This window comes from Heloderma suspectum, chromosome 3, assembly GCF_057233095.1.
Source record: "Heloderma suspectum isolate Gila_16-S chromosome 3, 16-S_ref, whole genome shotgun sequence".
NCBI classification, from domain to species: domain Eukaryota; kingdom Metazoa; phylum Chordata; class Lepidosauria; order Squamata; family Helodermatidae; genus Heloderma; species Heloderma suspectum.
This window is the reverse complement of record NC_139460.1, coordinates 99790666-99805165: the sequence shown is the minus strand read 5'-3', so window position 1 is coordinate 99805165 and position 14500 is coordinate 99790666. Positions and strand designations below refer to the sequence as shown.

The 14500-nt window shown below is 40.3% G+C and overlaps 1 protein-coding gene across 1 annotated transcript in view; it reads right to left on the bottom strand.

Moving 5' to 3' along the window:
• The window catches only part of DMD (dystrophin), a 1907270-nt gene that overhangs the window by 1202993 nt on the left and 689777 nt on the right, over positions 1-14500 (bottom strand). Inside the window, exons 11-12 of the mRNA XM_084843968.1 lie at positions 10680-10830; positions 2188-2307 (exon numbers count right to left, since the gene is read on the bottom strand). Coding sequence (XP_084700094.1) covers positions 2188-2307; positions 10680-10830 — 271 coding nt within the window. The remainder of the gene's footprint in view (positions 1-2187; positions 2308-10679; positions 10831-14500) is intronic.

Sequence of the window (14500 nt, the reverse complement as noted above, 5' to 3'; positions counted from 1 at the left end):
GTTCACCCCTACTGCCGCCGCTGCCATTTGCAGTCTTGTCGGGGTTTTTTTTTTACAAGACATGATAGGCTGCGTAAAGATTTACGTAGCCTATCACGTCTGGCTTTAAAAAACACAAATATTTACAAACAACAAACAAATATTTACGTAGACTAAGACAGCCAAAAATGAGGAACGCAAATGGCGGTGGCCATAGCCGCCGCCATTTGCGTATGCACGTTGTTGTTGTTTTTAAGCCAGATGTGATAGGCTATGTAAGTCTTTATGTAGCCTATCACGGCTGACTACAGGGACGCAAACGGCGGCGGCTACATAATTTTTTCAATTACAGTGAAAAAAAAGGGAACCACAAATAGTGTAGTGGGCGCTATTTGCGTTTCTTTTCTTTTTCACCGTAATTGCCTACGTAAATATTTACGTAGGATAAAACAGCAAAGAATAGGGAATGCAAATGGTGGCCGCCGTAGCCGCTGCCATTTGCATATGCGTTTTTTTTTTCTTTCTTGGCTTGCCCTGATAGGCTATGTAAGTATTTACTATCACGGCAAAGACCAGAATACAAATGGTGGCTGTGGCAGCCGGTCGAAAGACCAGCCGTTGCCGCCGAAGCCGCCACTGGAGCCGCTGCTGCCTGGAACATCCTCCCCAGGTAAGCTTCGTCCCGGGGGGAATCCGCGGGGGGGCAGGCCATTCTGCCACAGATTTCGGGGGGCTGAATGCCAGTGCATTCGGCCTCACTGAAATCCGTGGCGGAATTCTCCGCCATCCCTATCTACTGACCAAGAGCACTTCTGCCTGCCTGGCTTCAGTCTGAATTTATAAGCCCACATCCAGTTGATTACTACATTCAAACACCGATTCACAGCTGCACTATCTTCCCCAAATAGGGTGGAAACTGCGTTTCATCCATATACTTCTGATAACAGATTTCAATCTCTGCATGATCTCCCACAACAGTTTCACACAATATTAGCAAAACTATTAAAAGTCGTAATTGTCATGGAAGATCTCCAGTTAAGGAGCCTGCCCAGTATTTCAGTTCTGGGACTCACTCCCAGAACAGTATTGGTATTGAGTGTATAGCCCTCCCCACCCCTCACAATAAATTAATGAATGAACAGGGCTCTGTGACATTTATTTGAAAGATATGCAAAATATCCCTGACTTCCCATTTTTTTCAAAGCAGTCCAGAGGGCCTCCTTGAGAGAAGTGAGGTGGGATTACAAACCTGCCCTGCCCAGCATCTGCTCCTCCTCCTTGCTGTCTGGAGACTAAGGGCTGGGTGGTGAGAAAGAGCATCAGCAGGAGCACACTAGTGGAAGTGCTACTGAAGGAGTGGTGGGTTCAATGGGTGATGGAATGGAGCAGTGGTACGGATGAGGAAGTCAAGAGTGTTCATGGATGAAGCGGTGAGTGGGTTTGCAAAATCTCTGCAGGACAGGTAGCAATTGGATCAGTGGCAGTGGTTTTGAGGAGGCTGGTGCAATGGTAGTATGGGCTGCTGCTGCTCTTCCTCGACAGTGCCACCTGTCCGCCTTGTGTCCATCAGTGACAGGCCCAGTGTCAGCAGTGACAGACACAGAGATTTCAGGGACTCCAGTTGGTGGTGGGTCTTCTGTTGATGTGTGGACCTGGGTACATTCTCAAATCACTATTGGCAGGCCTGCATTTTTCTCAGGAACAGATTGGGTAGACAGGCATATACTGTGTTCAAAGAAAGATGGCATGACCCTGTTTGATACTTTTTTCCTGGGGCAGTGGTGGTGGAGATAGACTGTTGCCCAAGACTCTTACTGGGTTGAGAGATCTCCCTGGAACATCAGCGATTCTAGACAGACCGATTTGATCTTCACTTATATTATTGTGTCACTCTTCAAATTCTCATTCGAAGAGACATCCCTCCAATATGCCCAAGGCATGGAAGGAAAGTGCATGGCATAATAACTCAATCAACATGCTATATAAGTATTAAAAATAAGGATTTTATACTGCTCAGGTTCTTGCTATAAGAAAAGATGGTGGCAATTTACCTTGTATTTCTTTGCTTCATGACACAAATTATTTAAACATTTAACTGAAGTATTTCTATCTAGTTTGAAAATCAAGATACAAAATATTATTATGACAAAACTGTTTCATGTAGAATGTGTGGTATTTTTACCGCAAATATATCAATTTAATAATTACCTGAAGTTGATGTTCTAATGCAGCTGTAGCTTTGTCTCCACTAGCTTCATCTACTACAACAACCATATGAGTGAGTGAATTAACCTTGACTTGTTCCTGCTCTAAGTCTTCTTGAAGGGCCTATAATGAAAGAAAAACAAACAAACAAACCATAATCACTTATGTGTTCTTAAAGATTAAGCCCAAGGCAGCTTGCTTTGCCTCTTTGATGAGCTGAGCCGACTAGAACTAGAAAAAAAGTACTATTTATTGTGAATAGAACTGGCAGAAATGTGTACCTTTACTGAAGAATCTGTGTCCAAAACAACCCAAAGCATACTGAGTCTGAGACATCACAGCAAAACTGAGGAGTCACAAATTAAACTTTAAAGAACACTGCAGGATATGAGTCCCTTCTATACTCTATAGTCATTATGGCAGAGGTGGGCAACTTGTGTCACTCCAGGTTTTTGGCTGACAACTCTAATGATCCCTTACCGTTGGCTATGCTGGCTAGGGCTGATGGAAGTTTTAGGCCTGGGCTACCCATTACCCATCCCTGCATTAAGACGCCATATTTCTCATTTTCACAGTTTATAGGATTGCACTATAAGAATTACAATAATAACTGTGTTTAGACAATGGGGCATGTTTTTTTTTTGTGGTGCATTTTTTTGCAGATGCATTTTTTTGTGGTATGGCTTTGAAAATGTGCCTATTTATTATCTGTTACTTGTACAATAACATTTTTTCTCTCTTTAAAATATAGCATGTAGACTTGAATGGAGGATTGTTTTTTTTTCCTGTGTTTTACGATGATGACTACATCAGTGGTCAAATACTTACACCCATATAAGAATGAACAAAAAGGGCTGCTACATGGAAATAAAAATTCTTTTAATAGAACATACCAAGTCTGCAGTTTGAGCCAGGGTGCTTTTAATAACATGACATTTGAAAGAGTTTCCAAGCACAATTCTCTAGTCAAAATTGTTTTTCTTAATGCTTGTGATTCTAGTAATAAATAACTAGTCTGTATTAATTTCTTAGAAGCAGCCTTTGATTGATAGATAGCTTAGATAGATAGATAGATAGATAGATAAGATAGATAAGATAGATATTTTCAATTGGAAAATGGAAGTTAGGTTTTCCACTGCTCAGACCTTTTAACCAATGGGGGGGGGGCATCAGAAAGGCTAAAAAAGTGAGGACTTCCACTACCAGTTTTTGGAGGTAGTTGGGTGAAAGAGTATCAATTCAGGGATACTTAATTTTTGGCTTCAAGTGCCAAAAACATTCAGGTGCCCAAACCAATATCAACCTATCTCATTTGGTAACTCACATAATCTTATTTCACTTTCCAACTTGTCATCTCTAAACCAACTGAGAACTAACATGTATGCATTAAAATCAAGAGTTTCCAAACAGCTTGGTACACTTTGGCATCTGCCAGTGGGCAGCATCCACAGAACAGCAACCCATTTTATAAGGATGGAAGGAGCTGGGTTACTCCCACAATGCTTCATTTCCAGCAATGATGGTAGTAATATTAGGAGGAGATACCCAGGGAGATGACAGGTTTCTGTGGAGCAAGATCTCATGGTTCTACCTCCCTTTTAATCTTCTTAAATTTCCCCCCACCAAACGAGGTTACAACAGAGCCATCAATGTGCTTCATAAAGGAATTATGTTCCCAGACTGCTGTTGGTAAAAATAACAGCACAAAAATAGTAAATTAATGCATAATCAAATAATAAATTCTGCCAGGACCAGAAAAAATGGCCTTTTTCCCACAGTAGCTCATCATGGATATAATGCATCAAAGTAATGGAAACCATACAAGAAAAATAGGACTACCCTAATGTAACTATCCAGATGTTATTTTTATTGAAGCAGCATGGGCAGTCTGTATATAGGTATTTCAGCTGGGTCTGAGTGAGGAAAATGGACCTGGAACAGAATTCATTTTGTGTGTGTGGCAAGATCAACACATGCTAAAGAAACCAGCATGTTGACTTAGATGCAATGCAAGATTATATGCCAGAGAACACCATCAAAGGGACTGTTTTGGAATATAATCTACCATATTTTAATTTGGAGGAAAGATTTATATTTGTTATGTGCTGAGGAAATAAAATCAATGGCATCACCCTTTATCAGAAAGAAGGAATAACTTAATATCAGACACTTAAGGGAAGATGGTTTATAATATCACACATATGGACATGACCTGGTTACACAATCCAGTACGCTGGAATAATAACCCCTGAACTCATTTGAAGATAGATTTGTTTATATGAACATGTAAATCAGTGAATCAGACGGAGTGGATCAGACTGAGGTGGAAGAGTCAACAACCTCTAGCAAGTCTCACCTACTCAGTACTAGACACCTGCATAGAAATAATGATGATGATGATGATGTTGATTGGGATTGTGAAGATTTAACTACCTCATAGGATGTATCTTGAGGGCAAGCCAAGAATACCACCTTGGATAAGAAATCAAATATGGAGCCACGTTGGCTGGAAAAAAGCAGCTGGTGTGGCTCTTTAGAGAGCCAGCCAGGCCCAACTGCCTGGTGATCTCCCAGGACACCTCTCCTCTGAAGCAGCCACCTGGTCCTCTGTTTAGCAAGAGCTAACACAGGGTGGGTGGCTGCCTATTCCAAGGAAAGGTGTCCTGGACTCCTGGGAGATTGCCTGCGGGCTGTGGCACAGGCAATCTCTTGGGACACCTCTCCAGTCAGACAGTGCCTGACTCTGAGAAAGGACCCCCTCAGAGCCAGGTATTTGGGACCACAACGGTCTTTGGCTTTTGATCTTAGCCAAAAGGCCAAGAAGCAACAATGATGATGACAGCAATGGAGATAGGGGTGCGAGGGTGCGATGGAAGGGCTTGATGGTGATGGCGGGGGGGACATGATGGCAGCAGAAGTGGGGGATCTTGGGCTGGCACTGTGCTGTACTGTCGGAATGTTAAAACTAATGTTGCATTCCTGGGCTCAACAGTGAACTGTCTGATAGATCCCAGTTTGTTTAACTAAATTATCACTATTTTAGTGGCCTGTTTCCTCTATCTGGGTTAAGAGAAATGAAACATTAGGAACTGAGCCAAGTGTAAAATTTGACAGATGAGGCAAATAATGCAGACTAAAAGTAACCATTCATGCAACATTTACTTTCAAGGACAAAAATATTAATCATCCTTTTCAGGAAGAAAATAAAAGGTTACAAAAGACATCAAGGGGAAGTGAAGGAAAATAATTATGGTGATAGGAACAGATAACAAACCCAGGGAGAAATAGGCATGTCTTGCTTACATCTTCCTTTGAACATAAATGGCACCTATCCAGTAACCTAAAGCAATCCAGGGATCCAAACTCTACCCACCAGCTTGCACACTGTTTCCAAGGCTACCTTTGAATGAATTTTTCCCACTGAAACTGCTAGGGTGCAGAACAGGGTCAGAGGTGTGGGATAAAAATTGCTCTATCATTCAGACATTTGACATGCTTTATTTATTATTTATTTCAGAGAATGTGTATCTTGCCCACCTACTGTATATGCACAACACACTTATAAAAGTATTAAAACAAAAAAATACAAGAAACGATACAAGAATAAAAATAAACTGTAAAGAGCAGAGACAGATGAAGCCGATAGGGCGAAAATTAGTTTGCATCTCCTTTTAACATGAACCAGCCTAATTTGCACTTTCTGAACTGGAATGCAGATAGGAGTGAAATTTGTTTTCCATTTTAATATAAACTGATCTAATAATTCACACTTTCCAAAATAGTATAACAACTTGAATGAAATTATCCTTTGGTTTTCACACTTTCCCAAATTTTGTGATGCAGTTCCCCTATCAAAAGATGTGTACAATAATGTATACATTAGGGTAAATGACATACAGAAGGGCATACATTATAGAAAAACGCATACGAAAACTTGTATGAATTTTTATACATACACATATTTGCTTGAATTTTTGCACAGTCTTAAAAAATAGTCACAGACTGATGCAAAAATGGGATGGAATAAAGTTGTGCTTGAAGAAATGTAAATATTATAGAACATTAAACAGATTTGTCCAGCCCTAGTATCTGATAAAATAATCTAAAAAACAAGGGGTTCACTGAATAAAAATCTCAATGAGGCAGTTAGATAAAATGTTCAGCGTTTAAGCACTGCCACAGAGAAGGTCCTCTCATCAGACATCCCAACTAGTCTTGCCACAGCCACCATCAGGATATAAAGAAGAGCCTTCCTAACAGATCATGAATCATGATGCAGGCAGGCTCGTATGGGATGATGAGACACTCCTTTAAGTATTGTGGACCCAAGCCATTTAGGTCTTCAAAGGCAATCAGCAGCATTTTGAATTTTCCCAACAAATATCTGGAACCGTCTTTAGTTCCAGTATGCATTTGCCCAGGCAGAATTTTAATCTATTCCCAGTGTTAGAAGGCAAATATTTCTTACCTTATGATTTCAACTAGCCCTGTCCTGGCATTCTACTTGAGTGCAGAACCGACATGCAAAGGGGAAGAGTGAGGCTGAGGGCGCTAGATCCACCTAGGTCAGCTTCCATGAATTGGAGGGATAACTTCTGTAGAGGGGAGCATTTTCTCCTTGTGTAGGCTTCCCACGCAATTTAGAAATCCAAATTTCCAGGGTTCTAAATCATTCAGGGAGCCTCCATGAGCACAGAAGGCTCCCCAATGCAGACGCTGTCCCTCTAACTCATGGAGGACAACAAAGATTGCAACAGAGGGAGGGTGGAGCTAGTGTGCTTGTCCCCACTATTCCCCCAAGCATGTTGATTCTATACTCAGGTAAAAGACTGCATAGGGCTAAGTCTCTCCTTGCAAAAATAAAATGCGATGAGACCTCCATTCCAGATGCCTAACACCCACAGCTGAATGATGCCACATGCCTATTGCTCTGCTCACCCCTTACTAAAGGTTGCTAGTCCTCTCTATTACCTGTCTTTTGCAAGAAAAGAAGGTGTAATATAATAAACTTATACGTATTCACTGTGGAATCAGTATGCATGAGAGGTGAATACTTTCAAAGATTAAATAAAATCTTCCCTAAATGAAAACATACACCCATTTTAATCATAATTAGCATGATTATTTTCTTTTTAAAATATATGTCAGCCTGTCTCTTGGCAGAAGACTGCAATTCAAAGTAAAAAGTGCATTAAAATTCTTTTCACATGAAAATAAAAGCAAAAAATTAACATTTCTATAGAATAAGTTAGCATGTGCACACTCCCCCACAACCCTTTCATCCATTCTAAGATTTTATTGCTAGCTTTGTTATTTGTTTAAAGTAGTTATTCTCTTCTAAAAATTAAATGTGATATCCATAAAATATGCTAGAATGGTACTTCTGAAGTCTGAATTACTCTGTTCACTCACAGAATCACAAAGCAACAGCAGCACTTGTTTGTGCCTGCTTACCGTAAATATGACTGAACATGGCACATTGATAGATATTCTGTGATACAAGAAAAGGAGTTACGTTGAGTCTTCATATTGCTTTGTATGCCCCTTCTACTACCCAACTGCATCATCACTTTTGGTTTTGATAGAGAATTCAGTTTATTTTGAACAACACTAGAAAATAAGCAGGGCCTCAGTGCTTATTGAATTAGAGATTTATTTTCAGCATTCTCTCAAATGCCTCAAGGTGGATAACAAATAAAAACAAACCAGTATAAAATGAACAACAAAAAGAGCAGCAGGTAAAAACAAAAGTGACAATAGACCATATATAGTTCATGAGACCATAAGACCATCATGAACTAGCATTTTAACATGATATATTAGAAGGGTATGCAGATGAACCCCTCCCTTCAGCATTAGTGTGAAAGGGGGCCTATGTCTATATTGATTTACATGAGCAGGGTTTCTCCACATGAGCGGGAACCTGGAAAAGTCCTATGCGCTTACATGTGCATAGCTCCCCTTTCAATGTAATGTCAAATGCATGCCCACGGTATAGGGCTTAAGTTGCTAGGCATTCTATAAAGCTGTAGGGAATTACTGCATATGGAAGAAAATTGAAGAAGTTAACTTCTCGGAATACCACTGTACTCCGCTAGGGCATAACTGGAACATGTTGGTATAACAAATGTTATCTCCCTTTCAGATTTTTTTTTTTTTTGTCAAGGAAGCAAGGCTAGGAATTAATTATGTGAAATTTGTTTTAGTTTGGTTTTGATCAGGAATTGATGCAACCTGTGGTCGAAGTCTCTACATTTCCGAGCGTGCAATGTGATTTGAGGACCGCCCTGCCCAAATGCATTTGAAAGCATGTGTACATTTGAAAAATGTGCATGAAAAATGGATACTTTGGAAAAATATGCACAAATATGATAAGAGAAGAATGCATACATTTCAAAGATGTGCACAATTGATGTATACATTTGGAAAAATACACACAAAGATATGCATGGATTTTCATGTGAAAAGAAAAAAAAACAAAGCTCGCAATCTGATATGGACTCAAGTTGGAATAAGCTTCAAGGTGGAACTAGGGATGTATGAATCCCCTTACCTGCCATCTGCGGGGGTTCCGCCAGGGGGGAGGCAATCCTGTTCCTCCCCCCTGGAATCCGTCCAGGCTGGCTCTGCGTTGAACTGCGGAGACGGCTGCCAGCTTCTCAGGGCTGGAGAAAGTTGATACAGCCGGCACCCATTGCCGTGCTGTATCTCTGTCTAAGTCAGTCCTCCGGATGCAAATGGCATAGTGGACGCCATTTGCGGCTGTAAAGCTTGTCGATTAGCCTAAATGCAGCTATTTACGGCTGCATACCATCTTTACAGCCACAAATGGCATCCGCTACACCATTTACATCCCTGTTTTTGGCTGTGATAGGCTACGCAAATATTTGCGTAACCTATCACGACCAAAAACAGGGATGCAAATGGCTGCATTTAGGCTAATCAACCAGCTTTATGGCCACAAATGGTGCCCACTACACCATTTGCATCCGGAGGACTGACTTAGACAGAGATACGGGAATGGCTGCTGGCCATATCGACTTTCTCCAGCACTGTGGAGCTGGTGGCCAGCTCCGCAGGTTCGACATGGACAGGGATCCGACATGGACAGGGATCCGACCTGGATGGATCCTGTGGGGAGGCGAAGATAAGTGGTCTGTTCCACCACGGACTCCGGGGGGTTGGATTCTTTACAATCCGGCCTCATTGGAGTCCGTGGCAGAATTCTCTGCCATCACTAGATGGAACTCTGAGAATTCTGCAAGCTCAAGTTTTGCTGATTTGCACATCCCTAAGGAAGGCTAACATAAACAAGAAAAGTGCTAGATAAATGTATCTGGATCAAGTGATTTCTTAAAATGCAGCTATATGATGAGTATAGAACAATAATGTATTAAGGGCATGCTGTACCAACATGTAATAATATACTGCCCAGAGTCTAACGTTCCACACTGGAATCACATCATTATTATTAATAATAATGACTGTGTTTTAATTAGTTGTGAAATAGATGTTGCATTCACTTTTATTTGTTATGTATTCTGTTACCAGTCTACCAGTATTTGTTACCTATCCTCACAGTAGGAGGAATCACGCTGTCTAAGACTAAACCGGGGGTAGGGAGAACATGTGGCCCTCCAGGTGTCAATGTCAGGCAGACATAACACCTAATGAGGTTAAAAGGGGTGGGGGATGGGAGGGAAAATTCACACACAAGCGGAGAGAAGACAGGGTTGCAGAGCAGGTGTATAATCCTGTAGACTGGTGTTTTAATTCAAATAGGCAGCTAATATGCAGACCAGCAAATTGGATGTAGGCTTGTAGCTTTAATTCTTCATATTTAGAAGAAGCCTTCTTAGAGGTCTTCATACTTAGAAAACTTCTTAGAGTATGACAAAAACACAGTCTTACCCAATTCTTTTGTTCATTATGTGCTGGCTTGTTGTTTTTATAATTAAATTCATTTTTCAAAAACACTCCACATCTTTTCTCATACAAAGGCAGGCACTCAGTTTGAATACTTTACAATGCTTGGGGGCTGCATGCTCAGAGTCCCAGCACTGCTAATGAGATTAGAAATCCCAATTATAATAACTAATAGTGTCGATTTGCTACTAGCCTCCTCTAGAAGAAAAGCACAAGATAGCAAAAGAAAAAAACAGGGAATAATAAAATCTGAAATGTTATTATTGTATTTTGCAGTAAATAGCACATTGCAATTCCCTTTTCCCTTACCAACACAGCCCACTTTTTATTCTGTGAATAATGGCTGCGTGAAAGAAAATGACAACAATCCTGCTCTTATTAATAGGAAGTTCAAAATTTCTGTGTTCGGTTTTGAAGGTTTTGTTCATTTTTGAAGTAGATTTGCATATATTAACATTTATTTTCATATAATATAGTTCTGTGCTGATATTTTCTCAAAAAGGAATACAAACACCTTATCTATATGGACCTTGGAAACTAATGGACTCAAAAAATGCTTTGTAGCTTACCTTATGTTCTTCCACCTGTCGCTTTAAGTCCTCCAGATCAGGTCCCAAAGGTTCTGACTCTATCCTTTCTGTTCTTTCTTCTGTTTTAGCTAACCAGTCAGATAGTTGACTTAGTTGATGATTTTGTAAGTCCATTAGAACTCGGTGTAAACTAGAAACAATTAAAAAAATCACCACAGTGAGTTAAAATCAAGCAGATGTGGAATTAGATGCATCAGACCCTTGTGTACCCACACCAGCCCTCATTTTGACCAGGAAAACTTTTGCAATTAAAGAAACCACAGAGTGGGCCAAGTTTTGGGTGGGTTGCCAGAATTTCTGGCAAAACCACCAAAGATGCTTTATTCAAGGGCTACAAAATGTAAAGCCCGCCCCGACCTTTGCTGTGCCAAAGGATGCCCTGATGCTACCACCACTGCCAAATTTCTCACTGCCTGTACTCTCCATATGATGGGGCTTTTAATGACAGTTGTTTTACCAGGTCCCAGTATCTTATTGTAACTGTTTTTAGCTGTTTAAAATTGTTTAAAAATGGTGTATCTTAAATATTATATATTATGTTTTTATTATCTTGTATTTTGGGGTTGTAATTTTTTGTGAATTGCCCAGAGAGCTTTGGCTATGGGGGGGGGGTATAGAAATGAAAATGTTGTGCACCCCTGCTTTATTTGAAAGCAGATCCAAAGAGGCTTCCCATGTGATATTTCTTTGGGGGAGAGCAGAATCTATGGATGTATGAGGAATTAGTTTTGGTTCATTTCTGGTCAGGATTTAACCTTTTTACACATCCCAAACCGAACACAGACTTGAATGCAATTTGCAGTGAAAATCCATACATTTTTGAACTTGCAATGGGATTTGCTGGTGAAAAAAGTGCATTTGACAGCATGTATACATTTGAAAAATGTGCATAAAAAATTGTACTTTTGAAAAACACAAACAAACTCATTTTAATCAATGGGAGAAGAATGTGTACATTTCAAAAGATGTGCACAACTGATGCACACATCTGGAAAAATAGGCATGAAAAGACATAAGCATTTTCATGCAAAAAGAAAACAAAGCTTGCTTGCAATCTGACAGAACAAGCTTCATAGTGGAATCTGATGAGCTCAAGCTTTGCTCATACATACATCCCTACAAGAATCAGGGATTAACGGTCCAATCCTATCACACTGTATTACAGTGTAAGCCCTACTGAGTTAAACAGAACTTACTCCCAAGCATATGACCCACTTCCAAACAAAATGAATCAGTGAAACCAAGTTGGGGAGGGATTTCATGACACCATTTCTCCTCTGATAACTGGGTCAATTTTACAAATGTTTGGTGAAAACACTGTTTCTACCCAGCCCTAGCCTTTTCATGTTAATTAAATGTTTCCTGCTTGCAATTTCTACCCTTTTGTTGCTTCTTTGTTGTGTTACTAATTAATAACATGTTAATTGTCCATTTAATTGCTTCTCTTAGTTGCCCCTTATTGATAGCTTCTGTTCTACACCGACAGAAATGGAAACTATCCATACGAGGCAACTATGAGTGGCTATTCAAAGGGTAAAGAGAATATTCATCAGTAATCCTGCTGCCACACACTCAGCAGAAAGCAATAAAAGGGAAGAAACTGCAAGCAGAACATTTAATTAAAGACAGAAATGCCCTGAAACGCCTCAATAGCACTTTTCCAATCAAAACTGGACAGGAAGGAAGCACCAAAATTGCATTAAAAATTAAAAATAACCAAAAATCAGGTCTAGAAAAACATGGGTGGGCAATACAGAAAACATGGCAATGATTTCTCAACAATGTCACCTGGCCTTTCCATAAATATTGATATGTTTTTAATCATCACCAGTAGCAACCAACACCATTTATCCATTTATCACAATGCATAGAGAAACTAGTTTAAAATGCACACAGAGCGTTTTGGTACGTTTTTTATTTGTGAAAATGTCCAAAGTGTTACATTCTTCATTGAAGAACCAGTTTAGGATTCAGTAAAGCCAATAGAAATATATCTGCTGACTTTACTACTGGAAGAGGGAAAGGCCTCTTGCTGCAGATGGCAATGAGAAAAATCACCCTTCTTTTAAAAATGAAGATAGCGCAAAGTGAATGAGTACAAATGAGACACACAAAAGGCATGTCCAAATCTTGATCTCTGAACAACACGCTCTGCTATATTTTACTTCTCAACATTTGGCACCAAATATAACATCAAAATATATACTCTTGATGTTAACTAATTATAGTGACAATTCTGAGATTATTCACAAAATCCTTTCCTTCTTCTTTAAAAGTGATTTGGTTGCTTCTTCACCTTTAGACATCTGATTAATTTTAAATATACAAACTACAAATAAAATGCATGTGAATTTGTTAAGTGCTTAGACTTTATTTTATGGTTTCATGAATGCTTCATAGTGCTTTTTGCTCACTTGCTCCACCATGTTGAAAATAATGTGCTTTATATTTAAATAAAAATAATGTGCCTTATATTTAAATTTTCTCATGTGAACTGGAACTGAAGTGGATTGAACTTTAGTTTTCAATTCTGCTGCAGATCCAATGGAGTTTTATGCTGCACCTCGAGGAGCTGGCTTTGGCTTCATCATTTAAATATGCACAGTTTCCTCCATCTCCAAGGACCTCCAACCTGGGACACAAACAGGAGTTAAGCAAGAGTCAAATGTTTCTCAAGAGCAACAAACGAACGCCCTGACATCCTGGGAGAATGAAGCTCAGATTTGCAAGGTGGAAAACACATACAAAAAGAAAAGCATAATTTACAATTGGTTAACCATGCATAATTTGGGGAGGGTGCACAGATCATAATCTGCTTGCTGATGTTTCCTAAAAGGTCACACAGATACCCAGTTCCAACTTTCCCCCATGATTATATCAGAAAGCCATTGCACTAGCAGAAAATGTTATGCTGGGACAGTCTTGACCAGCCCTCCTGAGCGGCTTTCAAATTGCCACGATGATTAACTGCACAACATCGGGGGATTCTTTTGTTGTTCAGTTGTTCAGTCGTGTCTGACTCTTCGTGACCCCATGGACCATAGCACGCCTGGCCTTCCTGTCCTGCGCTCTCTCCCGGAGCGTGCTCAAGTTCATATTCATTGCATCCGTGATGCTATTTAGCCATCTCATCCTCTGCCGTCCCCTTCTCCTTTTGCCTTCAGTCTTTCCCAGCATCAGGGTCTTTTCCAGGGAGTTTTCTCTTCGCATTACGTGGCCAAAATATTGGAGCTTCAGCTTCATTATCTGTCCTTCCAATGAGCACTCAGGGTTGATTTCCTTTAGGATGGACTGATTTGACCTCCTTGCAGTCCAGGGGACTCGTAAGAGTCTTCTCCAGCACCACAGTTCGAAAGCATCGATTCTTCGGCGCTCAGCCTTCCTTATAGTCCAGCTCTCACAGCCATACATTACTACTGGGAAAACCATAGCTTTGATTAGACGGACCTTTGTCGGCAAGGTGATGTCTCTGCTTCTTACTATGCTGTCTAGGTTTGCCATAGCTTTCCTCCCAAGGAGCAAGCGTCTTTGAATTTCATGGCTACAGTCACCATCTGCGGTGATCTTGGAGCCCAGGAAAGTAAAATCTGCCACTGCTTCCATTTCTTCCCCTTCTACATGCCAGGAAGTGATGGGGCCAGATGCCATGATCTTTGTTTTTTTCATGTTGAGTTTCAAACCAGCTTTTGCACTCTCCACTTTCACCCTCAACAAGAGGCTCTTGAGATCCTCTTCGCTTTCTGCCATTAGGGTGGTACCGTCCGCATATCGGAGGTTGTTGATAATTCTCCCAGCAATCT